This window comes from Ictidomys tridecemlineatus, chromosome 12 (genome assembly GCF_052094955.1).
Source record: "Ictidomys tridecemlineatus isolate mIctTri1 chromosome 12, mIctTri1.hap1, whole genome shotgun sequence".
Lineage (NCBI taxonomy): Eukaryota > Metazoa > Chordata > Mammalia > Rodentia > Sciuridae > Ictidomys > Ictidomys tridecemlineatus.
The window spans coordinates 101,008,135-101,029,117 of record NC_135488.1 but is presented as its reverse complement, the minus strand read 5'-3'; the positions used below and the strand labels follow the sequence as shown (position 1 = coordinate 101,029,117).

At 48.5% G+C, this 20,983-nt stretch overlaps 1 protein-coding gene across 1 annotated transcript; it reads left to right on the top strand.

The window, feature by feature from the left end:
• Positions 1 to 1,845: 1,845 nt before the first annotated feature.
• Positions 1,846 to 19,582, top strand: Slc35f6 (solute carrier family 35 member F6). Its single transcript, XM_005322558.5, has 6 exons — positions 1,846 to 2,032; positions 12,169 to 12,241; positions 12,856 to 13,027; positions 13,305 to 13,517; positions 14,235 to 14,345; positions 15,558 to 19,582. The coding sequence occupies exons 1-6, from the start codon at positions 1,956 to 1,958 to the stop codon at positions 16,025 to 16,027; spliced, it is 1,116 nt and encodes a 371-aa protein (XP_005322615.1). The 5' UTR covers positions 1,846 to 1,955; the 3' UTR covers positions 16,028 to 19,582.
• Positions 19,583 to 20,983: the final 1,401 nt, after the last annotated feature.

The window sequence follows — 20,983 nt, the reverse complement described above, 5'->3', positions numbered from 1 at the left end:
TTTAATTAAGTGTGTGAGGACCACTGATAACCCCACAGGGCTTGGCACAGGGCTGACACAGACTAGGAGACACCTGATAGGAGATAGTTTTGATTGCCATGTTACCCCTTGTTTTCCTCCCCCAACTCTGTCCTTTATACTTTGTCACAGGGCTGCGTGATTAATGGAAGCTCACTCAGTCCTCCGCTAAATCCCTAAGTCCCAGAGAGCGGCAATCTGCTGGCTATTCTTCAGGACCCTATACCTGGCTCTGGGCTTTATACTTAGTGGGCACAATAAGTATTTACCAATAAATCCTCCTATGTCCCAGAATCCAGAGACAGCTGTTTGGTGGGTCATTAAAGACACTGTGATAAATTAAAATTAATTTTATGATGTGACTATAGAGACAGAGATTGCTTCTAATGACATCATGTCGGGCTGGTGAAACAAATATCATTAGATATTGTTTACTTCAGAACAGTGCCCTTGATCTGGATATATGTGGGGGGAAAGGTTCACAGCCCCACTGTGTGAGTCAGCTGGTGTGGGGCTGCCCCAGTCTGTCCCTAAGGACAGAAGTTGTTTTTCATTCATCTTACTATCCCAGTTTCTCAGTAAATATTTTTGGATAAACAAATGAATGCCTTTGAAATCACACAAAGTTTCTTGGGGACAAGAAACTCAGAAGAAACCTCATCCAGGTCTCCCATCTTCCTGAGAGAGCAGAATTCAGTGGAGAAAAGTTCTAGAATTGTCTGCAGGTCCCAGACACACTTCCAAATTCACTCATGCCTTTGAGCCATCAAACGCACAATTCCCTCTATCCGGTCACCTCCTACATTTGGTCCAAAACCCCACTTATAACACTCTCTCTGTCGGGGCTTCCTGTACTAGAGGTCTGGTGCAGACGCTTGACAGTTTTTGAGTCTATATTGACCAGGTGCACAAGTTCGAGGAAGTCTTAGGGTAGAAAAGAAAGAGGTTCTACCTCTGTAAGGCCAGTAACAAGGTTTGCAGAAATGGGGAAAATGAGTGTGCTGTATCAAAACAGTCCTCAAAGGGGGTTTGCCTCCAGTACATCAGGCATGGGATGTAGACTACAGCTTTGAGAGAGAGGAAAGTGGACAGCAGGTGGCTGAAGACAAGAGTCGGGTTTTAAAGGCTGGAATTTCTCTGCAAACAAACCTAGGAAGGTCTTTCTACCTGGATGTCTCTGAGCATTGTCTAGATGGTTCATGAAAGAGCAGTAACCAGGCTTGGTGCAGCGATTGTACAGAAGGCACGGATTTGGGGAGACTAAAGAATCTGAGCCCAAAGCCCCACCCACCTACACACACACCGCATCACCAACAAAAACCATTTTAAGCAATTCACTCGGTCTCTCTCAATTTAGTTTTCGCTGTAAAATATTCTCCCTGGCAGCTGGAACTAGATTCCTACGCTGCTTCGCTGGAAGGTGTGAGCAGGCTGGGATCCCCAGGGACACCTCGAGGCCTCCCAGGAGTTCCCTGGGTACCCTAGAGAGAGGAAATTCCCACGCTGGACATTTCCACCTCGCGACTAGTCTCTGGACATCCTTCAACCCAACCTCTCCAAATGATTTACGAAACGCTCTAATACCCACGATAATGCATCCTACCATCGGCCTCCTGTTACAAATGGGGAGGCCACGGGACTGGGGTGTAGCTCACGCTTGCCTAGCGTGCGTGAGGCTGAGATCCCCAACAACGAAAACCAGGAGGTGGGCGGAGCCTGGGCGCCGGCTCGCCAGAGTCACCCGGTGGGAACCAGCTGGTCTGCAGCCTACCCAGCCGAGCGCCTTAGGCTCTGCGTGCTCCTGGGGGCGGGGAAAGCGGGAGTGGGGCGGGGCCTGCGCGGGTCACGTGACGGCAGGACCGGAAGCGCTCAAACCCGAGACCCCCGGGTGACCGGGTGGGAGCTGCTCACTCCGGTGGGTTGCCTTGTCTGCTACCATGGCCTGGACTAAATACCAGCTGTTCCTGGCCGGGCTCATGCTCGTCACCGGCTCCATCAACACGCTGTCGGCAAAGTGAGTCTGGGCCCGGCCTGGCGGGGGCCCTGTTGGGCCTGCGCGCGCTTCCCCACCCGCCCTCCGAGTTGTTGCTATGGGTTCGCCCAGTTTATGGACCATCCAAGGGTGCGAGGCTCGGGGTCACATCTCGTCTCCGCGTCTCAGTTTCCTCATCTTAAAACCGGAGTTTGGATCAGTTCCTCTCCGCTGCTTCCCAGGGCTGTGGTTGGAGCTGGAGCCCTAGTCCGAGTCCGAGTCCGAGTCCGAGTCCGAGCCGAGCACCGCCCTCCAGGAGCTGGGGGCCTGCGGAGGAGGCTCCAGGACTTGGGCACGCGAGTTATTGTCGTGGCAGGTCAGGCCGAGTGACTAATGAGAGTAAAGGTTGAGGCAGCAGAGAAGTGGGTGTCCACCGGCCGCTAGTGGAGGAAGGATTAGAGCTGCACCTTGACTTTTAGGTGGGGTTCTGTGTGACCGAGACTTGGAGGCGGGGAACAGAAAGTCCAGATCCAACACCAAATGCTTAGGCTGGATTTTTACCCCATAATCAGAGATGGACTGTTGAGCTGCGAAAAGACATGTTGAAAGTGGTAAGATAGAAAAAAGAATGAAGTGATATGATTAACCTGGGGGTCAATTGAAGATTGGGGCAGGGAATACCATTCTATGGCTGCTGCTACGAGACAAGGAGATGATAGTGAGGCAGGAAAGAAAGGGGCAGATGGTAGAGACCAGTGCAGAATGAAGCCATAGGATCAAGGGTTTCTGCCTGGAAGGAAGATAAGTGTTCTTAATCCAGACAGGGAGGGCAGGTGGGCATTTCAGCTGTGGTACTCTCTCAGGAGTTTGGGGACTGAGAGCACAGGGTCACCACGAAGCTGAGGAGTCAGCATAGCTTCCTCTCTGTCATAGGCAGAAAAGCCATTCCTTCCCTTGGTAGCCACTTTCTCTGCCCCACTGCAGGGCAGGGCCTTCCTTCTCCTTTCTGCTCACCATCTAAAAGCCCCAAAACATGGGCTTGGCCTTTGCTTGAACTGATTCCAGTTCAGTTCAGCTGTTCCTGGCCAGGATCATGCACTGTACATAAAGAACAGTGGACAGTGGTCCTCTCCCAGTCAGACCTCATTTCCACCTGGGCCCTGCCAGGCTCCAGAGGCAGGAGCATCAATGTAGCAATTCCCAGTGGAAGCTTTCCTGTCCTCTGAGATGTGCTCCAAGTCCTCTGGGTTTTCTGTTGGGTTCCACACTTTGAGAAACTGGCTGTGAGTCTTCTGAGGGCATGACTGTTTCTTAATAATTGCTGAGACATTTGTATCTCACATACTTCATTAGTGCCGCAAGGTGTTTCAGAAGAGAACCTGGGAGAGCAGTATTCACTTCTGTCAGAGGAGTATAAGTTACCTACAGTGTAGGACGGAAAGAGGCCAAGAAAAGGTCCCCGCCTTTAAAATGCTCACAATCTGAGATGAAGGAGACACATGGCAGTACAGTATCCCCCTCTTCTGCTGAAGGATGGCACACTTCTGTCTCTAGTTCATCTCTGACCAACTATTGTCTTATGGTAAACTTCTGGCCTCCTGGGCACTGCAACCTCCTGGAGTTTACACCTCTGAGGTACAAAGGGCCCCAGCCTGAGGACTCCCCTTTCTGTAGCTGACATAACAGAACAAGACTTCCATCCAGCTGTCAGACCATCCAAAGCCTCACTCAAGTGCTCAGAAAGTTGCTATAAGTCTTTCATGGCTGCTGTCCCCAAGGAGAGTATAAATGGCCATTATGCTGGCTTGGCTTCTTTAAAAGCTCCAAATTGGTCAGGTAGGGAGACCCAGGGGATCCTCAGTCCCAGGGGGCCTCACCCTTGGAGGCTACCTGAGAGACAGGAAGGAGGCTCCCAAGTCTGTTATAGGACGAAGCCTTTTATCTTGCCTCTGCCCTATAACCTGGTGTGGGGCCTCTCGGGAGTCTCTACCCTGAAACTGGCCCCAGAGTTGGAACATAAATAGTATTTAAGGCCAGACTGTGAGACAGATGCTCTTAGAAAGAATGAGGAAGAAGAGCAGCTTGTACTCCCTGGTGTGAATTATTGATACAAAATCACATTTCCATCAGGTGCAGATCATAGTCAGCATAGACAGTGAGTACAAAGAGTGTACCCAGCCCTGCCAAGTGCCAGGCCCTGCTCTCGTCACCTTTCATGTGAACTGAGTGAATTCTTGTAATCACCCAATGAGGTAGATAAACTTATTATCCCCAATGAAGTAAACTGAGGTACAAAAAGATTAAATTACTTGCCAAGTTCAATTCATCTACCAAGTGGCAGGGTTTATATTTGAGTCAAAGTAGTGTGGCTCTAAAATCCATTCTCTTAACCACCTATGGGTAGAGGAGGTGCAGAGACTGGGGACTTCGCTCATCATTCTGGGGGAGAGAGTGTTTAGAATGTTAGAAATCATCTGATCTGATCGCCACGATTTACAGGAGATACCCCAAGAGAAGTTTCAGACAGAATGGTTTCAAAGATCAGCAGAAGGTGCTGGTGAGGTGGTGAGTCGAACTGGTTGGTGTCAGAATGTGAGCTGTCACCCAGGCCTCAGGACTTTAGTCCGGTCCTATTTGTTAGGACTAAAGTGGCTCAAAAGTCCACCCCCTTCAGCTTTCTTCTCTCATCTCCCTAGGTAGGGACAGATGAGCCTGTATCCAAAGAAGGTATAATCCTGTAAGTGACATCTCCCTCCCAGTCCTCAGGGTGCCTTCCCCTTGTGCCTGGGCAGCAAGTCTCTGCCAACATCCTGATTGCCTTGCCCCTGGTGCCCGGGGACACTCAAGGTCCAGACAGAAAGCCTCAGGCAGTCCTTGCAGTGTCTCAGCCTGAAAAAGGAGCTTGGGTGCTTCCCTCCCTGAGTGAGCACGTGCCACCTGCTGTGCTGTTACCACAGGGCACTCTCCTCTGCCCACTCAGCAAGTTTTGGAAGGCTGCTGGGAGATGTCACGTGCCCTGGGAGGAAAAGCTACCAGTCAGGCAGGCCCTTTGGCCCCTCCCTGGGTGTTGGCAAAGGGCCTCTCTCTGGGAAGTAGCTGCTTCTCCTTCTATGGCTCTTTTCTCATCAGCACCTTCTGCTGATCATCTCCTTGAAACCAAACCCTTTTTGTCTACCTGATCCCATACCATGTAGAGCCCTGTTCTGCCTGTCTGAGCTCACACCCATTTCAGAGCCCTGTTCTCCTGAATCTGGCTTAGGATCCACATCTGAAGAGCCAGGACCAAGCAAACACTAAGTGAGGTGCAGCTCCTTCCTCAGCTTCTGCAGGCTCTGGGCATGCCCAGCCAGGGAGGACATGTGGGTCTGAGACTTCTCTATCTCTGGGCCAGGGACCCTGCCTGGTATCACCAGCCTCTATTAGAGAGCAGCATCATTGTCAATTCTGTGACAGCTCCAACTTTGCCCTTGGTACCTGCCCCCACCCTTCATGAACTGGCTTGGGAGAATTGCTTCAGAGAGTTGCAGGGCGAGTTCAAGGAGGCCTCAAGTTGGGAGGGCAGGGTTTATAGTGGAATGAGCATGAGGCTTGGAAGCCGTAGGATTAAGATGAGTCATTCAGCCTCTTTGAGGCCTCTCGATCCCTTCATCTGTAAAGTGGACATGAAAATTCCTGATCTGCCTCCTTTCCAGACACTAGGATCTACTGAGGAAAGTTTTTCTTCCATAGAAATGAGAGGGCTCATTGTCATTTATCATCTCCTAAGCCAGGGCCTTCTTCTGGAATACCCTAGAGAGTGGAGAAGCCCTGGTTCTTCTGTAGATCTCCCTTCAGTAAATCTCTTGCAAGAGGAAGACGCTGACTCACTGGGCTTGACAAGCTGGGGATGCTGGAAGAAATGGCAGAGGTTCTGCAGGAATGGACACACAGTCAATCAGCCAGGGCCAACCACATCAGCCATTTCCTCAGTCTGTGTCTGCCACCCTAACCCGAAGCACTGAGTATGAGTGTGGGCAGGGCCCAGCAGGGACTGAGTCACCACCAGCAAGGGTTGCCCACTTCCTAGCCTGCCCATCACACTCAGGAACCCCCTAAAAGGAGCCAGCCTCTGCCAGCAGAGGGTGCTTCCTCATGGGGCCTCATGGTGCTTCCTCTCTATTATCTGAAGATGCCCCCAGAATAGAGCATCTTCAGATAATAGAGACCTATCTGCAAGGCTGACCCTCTCCTCACCCCAACAGGGGAACAGGAAGAGTCTAAAGTAAGAAGATCATAGGAGAACTTCAAAGCTTGGGATGGGCCGTAGACCTGGTGTCATCATTCCTGGGTATTACCCTGACTCAGCACATAATGAGCCCTGTGACCCTCAAGCCCTCTCTAGCCCTCAGTTCCTCATGTGAGAGCCACATTTTGTGGCTCTGTGGAGCTGCAGGGGCAGTAGCCTTAGGCCCTTCCAGCTGCTACTTCCTCAACGTAGTGTAGGTTCCAGAGCATGGACTCTTCCAAAAGCTTTCAGGCCAGAGCAAAACTGGAACCACACTGACCCCAGCACAAAGGGAGGGGGCTCCTGCTCAGGAGTGAAGAGGGAGAAGAAACAGAAAATGGTCTGTACTGAATATCTGTCTGGGCGAGGTCTTATAGAACTTATGCTGTTCAGTGCCTTACCTGTTCATCAGTGTTTCCTGATTGTCCCTGAAACCTATCCAGCCTATGCAAGTCAAGACAGCCTTCTATGTAAGCTGCTGCCTCTCCTAAGTGTGAGTTCACACAGGGTTTGACCTCAGCTCTGCAGGCTGTTAACTCTAAGAGTCTGAACTGTTCTCTGCACCTGAGCCTTGGAGTCCCCCTTTAAAATGAGGATCCTTGTGAAGCTTAACCAGGTCAGCCTACAAGAGGTGCTTGGCACAGGCCCAGCACAAAATCAGTTTTCAGTGCATGGCCCATCCAACAAAACATCTGTGAACATCAACAAACAGCAAAGTGCTCTTCCACCTTTGGAGTCACAGCTGTCATCCCCAGACACACTGAGGCTAAATTTGGGCTCTCATCTGTGAAACCTGGGGTCCTCCTGAGCCTGAGCAATGAGCCAAAGCCTGACTCCTGCCCTAAAGTGCCCGCAGGCCTGAGTGTCCCTACTCTGTCCTGAAGAGACAGACAAGGCAGGGAAGCCTGTGCTGCTGACACCCAATCCCTTGGGCTGCTGGGCTCTTGGATACAAAGTGATTCCATTTCCCTGTTGGGAACCCTGCCAGGCCAGCCTGTCCAGGCAGACCTACCTTTCAGAGAAAGCCCAGACAACCGTGGGGAGAAGGGAGCTTAGCGCCTCACCGCCAGCATTCCATGAAGCACCCCACCCCTGACAAAGGACAGCCCGCAGAAGAGGTTTCCCCCTCTGGCCAGCTTGTTCCACTCAGCTCTGGTGGGAAGTGGGACTCATTAGGGACATGGCCTCTGGGCTGCAGCACTTGATCTTTCTGCCAGCAAGGCCTGGAAATCTCATTCATTAAACCACAAATGTCAAACATGCATAATAATGTGCCAGGACCAGGGATTTTAGAGGTGTGGAAGAGGGGGCTGGGGTTGTGGCTCAGTGGTAGAGCACTCACCGCCTAGCATGTATGAGGCCCTGGGTTCGATCCTCAGCACCACATAAAAATAAATGAATAAAATAGAGATGTGAAAGAACTGAGCTCACCCTCAGCCTACAGTGAATGTGGAATCCGAATGTTCTATGGATGTGAGTTGTTACTGGAAACTGCATAGGCAGTAGCACAGGCTGAGTTCTAGGTGGTGGCACCATTGCTATTCTGGGGGAACTTCTTTGGGTGGCACCAGGATGAGAAAATGGCTTTTATCCAGCCCCCAAATTTTTGCCCTAGGCTTCTGATTGGCCTTGATGGACTTGGTGGCACCTCTCTTGTCCCTACTAGAGGACCCCTGGCTCCAACCCTGCCAGTTCCCCTCTCTGGCTTGTTCCCTTGTTCAGGGAGTCTGCTCTACACACTTGGTAAAACTGAGCCTGGGTGTGCTTTTTCTTTTCTCCTCCCTTTCACTCAGTTGTCTCCCCCAGGGTTTCCCAGGTCTATCTGGGTAAGCCATATAGTCTGTCTGTGGCCCCCACTCACCTGCCATGTCCTGTCCTGCCTGGGGACCCAAGACCCAGAACCAGTAGCAGATCAGGCAGAAGAAAACTCCCAGAGAAAAGGGCTTTCTGCTCTGTAGTGAGGTCTTTCTTTGCCCCAGTGGTGTTAGAACTGGTTACAGTTGGACCCCTGGCATATGTAGGGCTCCAGGCTTCTCTCGCTTTCTAACCAGTCATGTCGGAATTTTCCCACTCCCCTTATTTCTCCTTCAACCACCACCCCAACCCTGTTCCCAAGAATCACAAACCCTCCTGACTTCCCCTCTCTCTCTCTCTACACCTTCTGAAGCAGGTGAGTCTCCTACTGGGTGAGGTTTGCTACTGTCCTGTTTCCTTCCCTCATCCTGAAGTGTGTTCAGATCTCTAAGTAGCTGTGGTTATTCCCTCAGATGTCTGTCCTTCAGCCCACAGTTCCCCTGTGTTCCCTAACCAGGAGGCACCACTATCCAGTGGCCTCCCCATTGCGTCATGCCCCACGGTCCAGGCATCATGCTCCAGGGACAGAGAAACCAGGGCTGCTGGGCAGGATCTTTGCCAAACCCAGGCCCTATGGCACTTTATGGGGAGGCACAGGAAGCAAAAGGCTGCCCCTCCCTTCAGGATCTCAGACTTGTTACATGTAAGCCAAGAGTAGGGTGCACTATGATGTGCTGCTCTAGAAGTATATTTCAGGGAAAAACATGTAATAGAAAGAAGTTCCCAGGGCTGGGAGCATTGTTCAGTGGTAGAGCACTTGCCTAGCACGAGTGAGGCCCTGGGTTACATCCCAAACACTGCAGGAGGGAGGGAGGGAGGTCCCTAGCCTCACATCTTAGAGACTGCTGTCTGCATGTGGGGTGCTCTGGTGAGAGAAGATCATGGCTCACAGAAAACGGCTCCAAAGTCTGTGTTACTGGAGTCAGCTAGTGATCTGCCTGGTGTGGGCTGAGCTGTGCCAATGGACCAAGGATATCCAACACAAAGAAGGGGTTGCACTTTTGCCAGTCTCTGACTGGGCCAAAGCACATGTTTGGCTCTGGGCCTGGGCTGCCAATACACTTCCAGAAGTTAGCAGCTAGCAGAGCAAAAGGTTCAGAAGGAGTGGGGCTGTTTAGCCATGAGATTCAGGTTGGAAACTCTTCAGATACCTGAAAGGCTTTCTAATGAAAGATTAGACTAGATAACCACCCAGCAAAAATGAAATTCAGAAGAGAGAGCTTTCTTACAAAGATGGCAGACAGTTCAGAATGGCCATGGTAGCTACCCAAAGCCTGTGCTTTGAAGGATTCTGGGCTCAGTGGGGAAGAGTGCTATGATCAGTTCTCCTGTCCACCACAGTACTCTCTGGGACATCACTCCATGACTGCAATGCATGTATCCCCTGCTTCAGGGTCAGCTTTATGACTACATTTCAGGCCATTTAGGCTTTTTGATGATGATCTGGTGGTCATCTCCAGGGCTGGAGTATCCCTCAAGACCAGAGGCTTTGTGTCCTATGAGTCCCTTGACAGCTTGGCATAGCCTATAGACCTCTTCATAATAATGTTTTAAAATGTGCAAATGAGAGTCTGTCAAATTACATTGACAAAGTTGTCAAACATTAAAAAGCAAATTCACAATATAGGGCTGGGGAGGTGGCTCAAGTGGTAGCGCGCTCGCCTGGCATGCATGCAGCCCGGGTTCGATCCTCAGCACCACATACAAAAAAAAAAAAAAAAAACCCCAAAGATGTTGTGTCCGACAAAAAAAAAATAATAAAAAAAAATTAAAAAAATTCTCTCTCTCAAATTCACAATATAGTAATACATATGTTCCTTAATACATTAAATTTCCATTCAAAAAGTTGACAAAACAAAAAGCTGGTTCTTTGAAAAAAACAAATAAAATTGACAAACTATCCTAACAAAAAGAAGGAGAGAGAAAACTCAAATTACTAAAATTTGGGATGAAAAAGGAAATATCACAACAGGCACTATTGAAATACAAAAGACAATTAGAAACTGGTTTGAAAATTTATACTCCAGTAATACAGAAAATCTCGAAGACACCAACAAATTTCTAGAGGCATAGGATCAACCCAAACTGAGTCAAGAGGACATACACAATTTAAACAGATCAATTTCAAGCAAGGAAATAGAAGATGCCATCAGAAGCCTACCAACCAAGAAAAACCCGGGACCAGATAGATTCAGAGCTGAGTTCTACAAGACCTACAAAGAAGAATTAATACCAATACTCCTCAAATTATTCCGTGAAATAGAAAAGGAAGGAACCCTTCCAAACTCATTCTACAAAGTTAGTATCATCCTGATATCAAAAGCAGGTAGAGACACATCAAGGAAAGAAAATTTCAGACAATTATCCCTGATGAACATTGATGTAAAAATTCTCAATAAAATTCTGGCAAATCACATACAAAAACATATTTTTAAAAAAATAGTGCACCATAATCAAGTGGGGTTCATCCCATGGATGCAAGGTTAGTTCAACATACTGAAATCAATAAATATAATTCATCACATCAATAGACTTAAAGATAAGAATCATAATTATATCAATTGATACAGAGAAAGCAAAATACAGCACCCTTTCATGTTCACAACACTAGAAAAACTAGGGATCATAGGAACATACCTCAAAATTGTAAAAGCTATCTATGCTAAACCCAAGGCCAGCATCATTCTAAATGGAGAAAAATTGGAAGCATTCCCTCTAAAACCGGAACAAGACAGGGATGTCCTTTTTCACCACTTCTGTTCAACATAGTCCTTGAAATTATAGCCACAGCAATTAGACAAAAGAAATTAAAGGGATACAGATAGGAAAAGAAGAACTCAACTATCATTATTTGCTGATGACATGATTCTATACTTAGAGGACCAAAAAAGCTGCACCAAGAAACTTCCAGAATTAATTAATGAATTCAGCAAAGTAGCAGGATATAAAATCAATACCTGTAAATCAAGTGTATTTCTATACATCAGTGATGAATCCTCTGAAAGTGAAATTAGAAACACTACCCCATTCACATTAGCCTCAAAAAAGAAAATACCTGGGAATCAACAAAAGAAGTGAAAGACCTCTACAATGAAAACTACAGAACACTAAAGAAAGAAATTGAAGAAGACCTTAGAAGAAGATGGAAAGATCTCCCATGCTCTTGGATAGACAAAATTAATATTGTCAAAATGACCATACTACCCAAAGCACTATACAGATTCAGTGTGGTTCCAATTAAAATCCCAATGTCATTCCTTATAGAAATAGAAAAAGCAATCATGAAATTCATTTGAAAAAATAAAGAGACCCAGTAGCCAAAGCAATCCTTAGCAAGAAGAGTGAAGCAAGAGGCATCACAATACCAGACCTTAAACTATACTGCAAAGCTGTTGTAACAAAAAATGGCATGGTATTGGCACCAAAATAGACATGTAGACCAATGGTACAGAAGAGAAGACAAGGAGACAGAACCACATAAATACAGTTACCTCATACTAGACAAAAGTACCCAAAACACATTAGTAAAAGATAGCCTCTTCAACAAATGGTGCTAGGAGAACTGGAAATCCATATGCAGTAAAATGAAAATAAGCCCCTATCTCTCACCATGCACAAAACTCAACTCAAAAGTGGATCAAGGACCTTGGAATTAGACCAGAGACTCTGTGCTTAATAGAGGAAAAAGTAGGCCCCAATCTTCATCATGTTGGATCAGGCCTGACTTCCTTAATATGTTAAATTTCAAGTAATGAATATAATTTATTTTGATGAGTAATGAATGTAAATCATATTTCACCATATGTACAGCAGCCCTAACGTGATAATATCTGATTTCTAGGAGTTACAAAGGTATAGGTACTGTAATCCCATGTTTCTAAATTGAGAAAATGGTTAAAACCACTTTCTATGGAGACCAGCCCCTTTGGGAGTCCCACCTGAGGCTGAGGCTCTCAGTCTGGACATCCTGGCCCTGGGAGGAACAAGGCCCTCCACAGGCATCAGGGTGGCAGAGAGTCCTGCCACACTGCCAGGGTCTGACCTTTCCTTTTTGCTGCAGGTGGGCAGACAACTTCATAGCCGAGGGCTGCGGAGGGACCGCAGAGCACAGCTTCCAGCATCCCTTCCTCCAGGTACGGGCTCTGACCCTTCCACCATCTCCCAGGCCTCAGACCAGCACCCTTGAAGCTAGGCTGTTTCCTGGCCTAGGGATGGAGCTCCCCTACTTTTTCCTCCCCTAGAGCAGGGCCAGGATCTAAGGGTAACCCTGGAAGCAAGCAGAGGGCACAGTCCTATAGGAGGCCTACATGAGTCTTCACCATGTCCAGTCAGAACACATGGAAAGAAGCCCGTTTTCCATCCTCCAGGAGCCTAGAATACCACTGAGTCAGGGTAGACCTCATTATTGGAAGATACCCCAAATTGGACTGGAGGTTGGGGGACTCAGATTTCAGCCCCAGTCTGTTAGCAGTTTGCTTAGTGGCCTTCCATCAGTCTTTGAACCTGTCTGGGCCTGTTTCTTCACCTGGAACTTCACAAGGGGTTGGCCTGGATGAATGATCTTCACACAGGTTACCACAGTCTTAGGGTATTTTAAGAGCCCCACAGCAATTTTTTTTATTGGTTTGACAGTTTGGGGTTCTAGGTAACCTCCTATTTGAAGAAAGATTACATAAAAAAACAATACTGCAACTGGTGGTCCCCTAGTTCCCTTCAATGCTAAGTCTGTGGGTTCTCATCCCTGCAGGCAGTGGGCATGTTCTTGGGAGAGTTCTCCTGCCTGGCTGCCTTCTACCTGCTCCAGTGCAGAGCCACAGGGCAGTCAGTCTCCAGTGTGGATCCCCAGCAGCCCTTCAATCCCCTTCTTTTCCTGCCTCCAGCCCTCTGTGACATGACAGGAACCAGCCTCATGTATGTGGGTGAGTAGCCAGGTCAAGAAGGCTCAGTGAAGGCTATGGTCTGAAGGGGTCCATGGTCAAACAGCTACCCCCACCCCACCCTGCTATTCTGCCACAAACTTTTCACATGCACTTGCATGTGCACACACATGTGCATTTACACACACACACACACACACAAAAAGCAAGATTTATTGAGCACTTGCTATGTGCTCAGCTTTTCTCCAACCCTGAAAACCCCTCAGTGGCAGGCAGCCTTGGCCCTCAGGAGCTAACAGTCTTGTCTCTCCTTGTCTAGCCCTGAACATGACCAGTGCCTCTAGCTTCCAGATGCTGCGGGGTGCAGTGATCATATTCACAGGCCTGTTCTCAGTGGCCTTTCTGGGCCGAAGGCTGGTGCCAAGCCAGTGGCTGGGCATCCTGGCCACCATCGCTGGACTGGTGGTAGTGGGCCTGGCTGACCTTCTGAGCAAGCAAGACAATCAGCACAAGCTCAGCGAAGTGATCACAGGTATGGCCTTAGGGGTAATAGGGGTCCTCTGTCCTATCATACCTTCCCCAGGGAGCCCAACATGGTTGTCCCTCAGACTTATACAAGCTCTGCCTTATGCAGGAACTGGATAAGGGCACACAGCTGCTCTCAAGGGATTAGTCAGTGTGGAGGAGACCGGACTGGGGTATAATTCACTAAGGAAGAGTGGCAAGTAACACAAGAGGAGCAAGAGACCCAAGGAAGGGGCTGTCCTGTTCTGTGATGCATAATCACAAACTGCTGGACAGGGACAGGAACAGAGACCTCTCACAGAGCACTTACACATGCCCAGCATGACACTGAGCTCTGTGCCATCATCACAGGAGCCCTGCCACATCTCCAGAGCGAGCCATCACAGCCCATTTTATAGTGAAGTGTCTGCTCTGGGTCACTCAGAGTCAGGATTAAGCCAAAAACAGCTGTCTCAAACCTGTTGCTCCATAAGAGACCTGCTTTCCTGGGATACAGCTCTCAGGTATGTCTCTGGGCTTTCTGGAGTCTCAGCCCTGCTTGGCTGGCCTATCCTGCCCATCAGGGGCCAGGGAATCAGGCACAGGTAGTTATGACTAAGCCTAGTGAACTATATTGGGCTTGCAAAGTCAGGAGCTAGCACATCATGTCCTTGGGGCCCTTCTGTCATCACCTCCTGACCCAGCCCCAGAGCAGCCCTAGTTTCACCTGGCTTTCTTTCAACAGGGGACCTGTTGATCATCATGGCCCAGGTCATCGTTGCCATCCAGATGGTGCTAGAGGAGAAGTTTGTCTACAAGCACAATGTGCACCCACTCCGGGCAGTGGGCACTGAGGGTGCGTGTGGGCACAGGCCTTGGAGGAGTGGCTGGAAGGGAGGACACAGTGGGGGACAGCATGGGGCATGAACTGCACAAGTGGATCACAGGGCAGGTGCTATTGACCACTGAAGGGATGAGCCTCCTGCTCTCACACCTTCCTTCCTCACCTGATGTGAGATGACGGATCCTCTGACACCTGCTGTGTCAGGCAAGGGGAAGTCAAGTACAAAGATGAGTAAGATGCAGGCCCTCCCTAGAGGAGCTGACCACCAGGAAAAAAGGGACCTCAGCATGCCTGAGCTTGGCCCACTGATGCTTCAGTGATGTCTCAATCACTGAGCAAGGCTAAGATTCTCGGGACAGGGAAGGTGGCTTTTGAGCCACAAATTCCAACAGGCAGGATCTGAGAACTCCAGTCAGGGCAAAGGGCTGGGGAGCTGGATTTGAGTGCAATATAGGTTTCCCCGATATAGGTTGGGGATAATCGGGAATTAAGTAATTCAGGGTCATGTCATGTCAAGCAACTAAATGACAGGTAGGAGGAACCACCAAAGATTTTTGAGCCAGGAAGACAACTACCAAAATTATGCTGTAAAAATACAAGATTAGCAAGATGGATTAGAGCTGTGCTGTCAGAGTAGCCAATGGACAGGTACCTGTCAGGTTATTTGTGTCTGGCCCAGTGAGAGCCAGAGGATCTGATGGCAGAATATAGATCAGCTGTGTCACAAAGTATACTGTTTGTTTCCACTCAGTTTATTTTCTAGCAAGATTTTATGAATGAAGCAGTGCCTACATTCTGGCACAAATTCTTTACTACAGATCAATCACATGCTAAATTAGGGAGCTCTATATTTTCAAACTTGTGAAAACAGTGTAGTGAATTGGAGCCCACAGCTCTTTCTTAAATGAATAGAATAGAATTTAAATGTCAGAGAGCATTGTATGTAGCAAAGCTGTTGTTTAGGGAATGCACACATGCGTGCCAGTGCACATGTATCCCAGATCACAATACAAGATGTATTTCACTCTCAGTCCCATGAGATGCCAATGGACTAAGGTGGAGAGGAGGCAGCCAGAGCCCACTGCATAGACCCAAAGTTCCTGAAGAGAGGTGAAGGGACAGATCCCAGGAATGGGTGACAGGAGCCAAAAGGCAGTGCATGTGGGCTAAACTGGGAGGTGGTGGGCAAGACAGAGTTTGTGACGTGCATCCTCACCCCTTCAGGCCTCTTCGGTTTTGTGATCCTCTCCCTGCTTCTGGTGCCCATGTACTACATCCCTGCCGGCTCCTTCAGTGGAAACCCCAAGGGGACACTAGAGGATGCCCTGGATGCCTTCTGCCAGCTGGGCAAACAACCATTAATTGCCCTGGCTCTGCTGGGCAACATCAGCAGCATTGCCTTCTTCAACTTCGCAGGCATCAGTGTAACTAAAGAATTGAGTGCCACCACCCGCATGGTGCTGGACAGTTTGCGCACCGTGGTTATCTGGGCCTTGAGCCTGGCCCTGGGATGGGAGACCTTCCACCCTCTGCAGATCCTTGGCTTCCTCATCCTCTTGACAGGCACTGCCCTCTACAATGGGCTGCACCACCCACTGCTGGCCTGCCTGTCCAGGGGCTGGCACCCTGCCCCGGAGGCCGAGCGTGAAAGACTGCTAGATGGCAACCGGACTCCCATCAATGAAACCAACTGAGCCTTTCATGGGGCCTCTGCTACCACCCAGTGTTCTCTCTTCACCCTCTTCTCCCTGAAGCTGAGGCCACATGGGCTGGTGGGCCTTGAAAGCCCTGTCCCCAAGGCCTTACCCTGCCCCTTCCCTACTGACCCTCCAGGGCAGCTGTTACCATAGAAGGCAAAAGGACACCCAGCTCCTTTTCTCCCCACTACTTGCAGGATGGTGTGACCCAGTTCTCACAGGCCTGAGTGTCACTGACCCCAGCCCTCCCAGCAGTACTAGAGCTAAATCATGAATTCGAAAGGCAGGGATTTACAACCATAGTATTTCTGAATCATAAACTAGATTGTCATGATAGATTATCTAGCTTATGAATCATAAGCTTCGAAGAAGAGAAACCAGTGAGCTGGCTCAAACCAGAACTAAGTACCATATTTTCTGAAACTTTTAAGATATTCCTTAAACCTGTCTGGAGATCTGGGTTTCATCCCAAACTGCTGCAAACTCAGTATGTGCTCCTTGGCCTGTTAGCTCTGGAAAGTTGTTTTCCATGCTGTGGCCTTTGGTGCCTTCTGGCCCCAGCATCTTATGGGCCTCTGATTTTGACCAACCCAAGGAAAGAGAAACAGCCCCCTTACACCTCCCCTCCCTGTGCCTGTTTCGTTCTCATTCACACTCCACAGACCTCGCTGTCTGGGAAAGACTACAAGGGAATTCCAGGAAGTCCTTGATTATCATTTTATGAACTTGTATTTTAAATATGAGGAAACTGAAGCCCAGAGTTATAAGTTTGAAAAGGGGACTCTCCTGCCATTAGGTCTCACCAACGATGTGGGGGAACCCCAGGCTATGCAGGTGCATAACTCTGCCACAGGTGGAACCTAGAGCACATCTGCATCTCAACCCCATCCCAGCTGCCTAGCCTTGAAGAGAACCCGTCAGGGTAAAGCATTTGCCGAGTAATTCCAGTACCCTGGGCACTGTGCAGAGTGCTTAACTTGTTGTAACAGCCTGCAGAGGTGGCACAATGGAGAAATCTGGCCCAGAGAAGGCTAAGTGGCTTCCCGTGGAGCCAGTATTCTAGCCTAGTTCTGCTTCCTGACCTGAGGCCTCACCTACCATAGGGATCCCTATGGAGTCATTGGGGTAGAATTCTTTGGCTGCTTCCCCCAGGTACCCCCACCTGCAGAAAGGTATGATATCAGGACCCCCAGCAAGCAGGCAGCCCTTAATTCCAATATTGCTCTTTGGAATGGTTGAGTGGTGCCTCAAACCATTTTTCTAGGTGACTCAGACATGAAACACTGAATGCTGAATGCCTGCTAGTGCGGAAGGGGGCCTTTGATGAGCGAAACCCACAGGTTGGGTCTGATTTGAACCAGTTATCACGATGTGTCAGAGGCCACCAGCTCTAGGTTCTAGTGGCCTTTGCTTCTCTCAACCAGTATGTCACAGAAAGAAGGAAATGAACAGAGAGTGATGGAGACTGCAGCTGCCTCGTCTGAAAAGCTAGCACCTTAAAATGTTGATTTGGATTTTATTTTTTAAAAGGGGAAATGAGCAGTATTGAACTTTTTTTTCTTTCAGAAAAGGGAAGGGGCACAAGAGGACCCTGGGGGTAGCAATCTAGAATCTTTGAGTGGAAAGCTCTAATGTACCCAAAGCATAGAAATCACCTAATCCCCTATTCATTGTCTAGATGGAGATACCAAAGCCCAGAAAGTGAAAAGAACTTCCTGTGTCACAGCCAATTATAGGCAAAGCCAGATTTCCTGGTTTTGCCTATTAGAGCTAACACTTAGATTCTGGGACTACTTGCCTGCTGTGGGCTGCCCCAACAGAGTGCTCATCTGCAGGCATCTGCTTATGAGGGTGTTGGGGGAAGCACTTGGCCTTCATTTGAGTGCTGCCCAAGGGGGCTGTTGGGTATTTTTTGTTGTTTGTTTTGGTACTGGGGATTGAAACCAGAGATGATGAATCACTGAGCCACATTCCCAGCCCATATATATATATATATATATATATATATATAATTTTTGTTGTTGTAGATGGATACAATACCTTTATTTTATTTTTATGTGGTGCCAGGGATTGAACCCAGTATCTCATGCATGCTAGGCAAGTGCTCTACTACTGAGCCACAATGCCGGCCCCCATTTTTATATTTTATTTAGAGACAGGGTATCACTGAGTTGCTAAGTGCCTCAGTAAGGTGTTGAAGCTGGCTTTGAACTCATGATCCTCCTGCCTCAGCCTTCTGAGTTGCTGGGATTACATGCATGCACCACATTGCACCCAGCTGGGACTATTGATTTTTATGTTTGAAGGGGTGGAGGGATTATAGTAGGAGCTTGTGGTGAGGAGTGGAAGCACATGAGGAGGGAGCTGTTCCCCCAGCCCCCTACCCCCAGTTCCCCACAAACTCGGGCAAATCACTTTCCCTCTGAGAGCCTGCTTCTTCCATCTGGTGTGGGAAGCCAGCCTCCATCTCACAGGAAAGGCGGGAGCATTACCTAAGAGTGTAGACTGGAGGGTGCTTGCAATGGCACACAGAGTAAGGCTGTGCTCTCATGGGCTGCTGCAACAGTGGCTCTGAAGAACCAACTTCATGCAGAGGGACAGAAATGTTTCGTTCCAGCACACAGTTGTGAAATATCAAGTGCACATCGATTATAGATTAAAACAGGAAACCTGGAGAAATATTTATGCTGAAGGTAGGTGTCTCCCAGACCCCTGGAGATTGCTCACCTGGACATGGGGCTTTGGAAGGTGGGTTTGAGAGTCCTTGCAGTGTCCTCCTGGTCATCCTCTACTCTGCTGCTGAGTCTGGAAGATTGAGGAAGTATCTGGTTGTGGCCTACCATTCTGAGTATGTAAGGGAACCCTACGTAGTAGAAATTAGGGTGCAGGCCCTAAGCCTGAAATTAGAATGGACCGATGACAGACTGTAGTTTACAAGCAGACAGCACTGGGAGGAGCAGGGCATTCATGTTCTCACCTCTGCCCAGCCTTGAGAAATGACCTTGAAGTCAAATGTTAACTTCTAAAGCACTGGCTGCCTTGGAAAGGGGTAGGTTCTTTGTATTCCTGAGCATGTTCACCTCCCTGGCACACTTGTAGGTTGTTATTCTTGGTTTTGCCTTGACTAAGTGCCCCTCTAGCCTTTTGCTGACTACATACTTGCAGCACCCATTTAGCAGGAGGTTTTGTGTGTAGCTGTAAAAGTTTATAAACCATCTTTCTTCATTGGGAACACTTGTCAATTTTTTTCTTTTCCCTTTTTTTTTTTTTTTTCCTTTTCATTTTTTAAGACACAGGGCATTTGAGTCCCACTCTAGGGCAGTGAATCTCAATCTTTCCCCCTGAAATAGCCCTAACCCTAGATGAGAACAAGTGGGAGCTAGGTTTGGGAGGGATAGTCTGGAAGGGCAATGTAGCCTGTAATTATTTTTTTAAAACTGCCTTATTTTAAAAAAGTGAATGTGAAATTTGTGATGTGCTCTGTGTTTCTTTTAGTGTACACACAATTTTAAATTAGTTGCCATGAGATAAAACTGATGACCCAGGAAGTCAGGACTTGTGCCTTGTGTGCTTTTGTGTCCCCCTTGTTCCTGTAGGATTTTAGAAGGGCTGTCCCAGGGTTCCACATCCCTGAGCCTGGGGTGACTCTAAAGGACCAGCTACCCCATGGACTTCTTGGGCCTCACCCTGCAGCCTTGGACTCATCAGGAAGCTCCACCATTGCTCTTAATCTTCACACAAGAACCATGAGGAGTGGGGCACAGGTCTCAATGTAACAGTTTTTCCTTCTGGGTTCATTTTCCTTCCATGTTGCCCACAGCATTCTTTTTATAATTTCCCCTTCAGTACTCACCCTGAAAAATTCAAAGCAAATGTGTCTCCTTCAACCTATAATCAATAAGGGGAGATACTGTAAAAGTCAAGTTTAAGGTGGGTTTCTCCCAAAGGCAGTAAAAAGGGAAGATGCACTTGTTGCCAGGGGTGAAGAAGCTGAAGCAGTTCTGAGCCCCGCATGCTACCTGGTCTCTAGCTCCACCTTGGCTTCCTATCCCACTGTCCAGGCCAAAATTGTGATCTGTTCCAGGACTCCTTCCCTCTCTGACCTGGCACTCATGAAACACACTATTACTAACATCAGGACAGATTGCTTAACTCACAAACCCCTGCACTGTCCTTTGGAGAAAAATGATTAACACACGTCTCTCTTCAATTTTATCAAACAATCTGCTCTCTTGGCTTATAGGTTTATTCCCCAACAGCTACTGATTGTTTTGGCTCTTTCACAGGCTTCATTACAACCAGTCCTCCCCCTACTCACCTCTGCCTCCCTGGAAATCATTCTGTCCCCCAAGGCAGGAGGTGGGGGCTAGGAGAGAGACACCATGGCAGAGCAGGTGATGAACCTGGGAAGCTGTAAGGGGAGGTGATGGAGCCTCACCATAAGACTCTGGTGCCAGCACCGTCAGTGCCTTCTAGTGCCTCACCATAAGACTCTGGTACCAGCACCGTCAGTGCCTTCTAGTGCCAAGAATTTCCCTTGTCTATAATAGCGTGCTTTCCAGTTCACAAGTAGCAGATGAATAGAGTTCAGGCTTCAGGCAGTCATGCAACTGAGATTCACTGTAATCTACCCAGGAAACCCTTTCAACTCTACTGCAAGAAGCCATGTGTGGCCTGCAGGGCCTCACACAGCTCCACCTGTTGGACCAAGGCCTCTGGCACCAGGCCACGCCCTTTAATCCTCAACCAGAACCACACAGGAATGACACAAGTCTCCAGGAATCCCAGCCCAATACGGCTGCTGCGGGCAGGATGAATGTGTTATGCTCCAATTTGAGACCTCCAAAAGACCACCAGAGACCAAGATCGATATAAACAGCAAAGAGGTGTTTATTTCGAGCTAGCTCCGTCCTCGCACACACACACAGCAACTGGTGACGCTGAGAGGCCCCA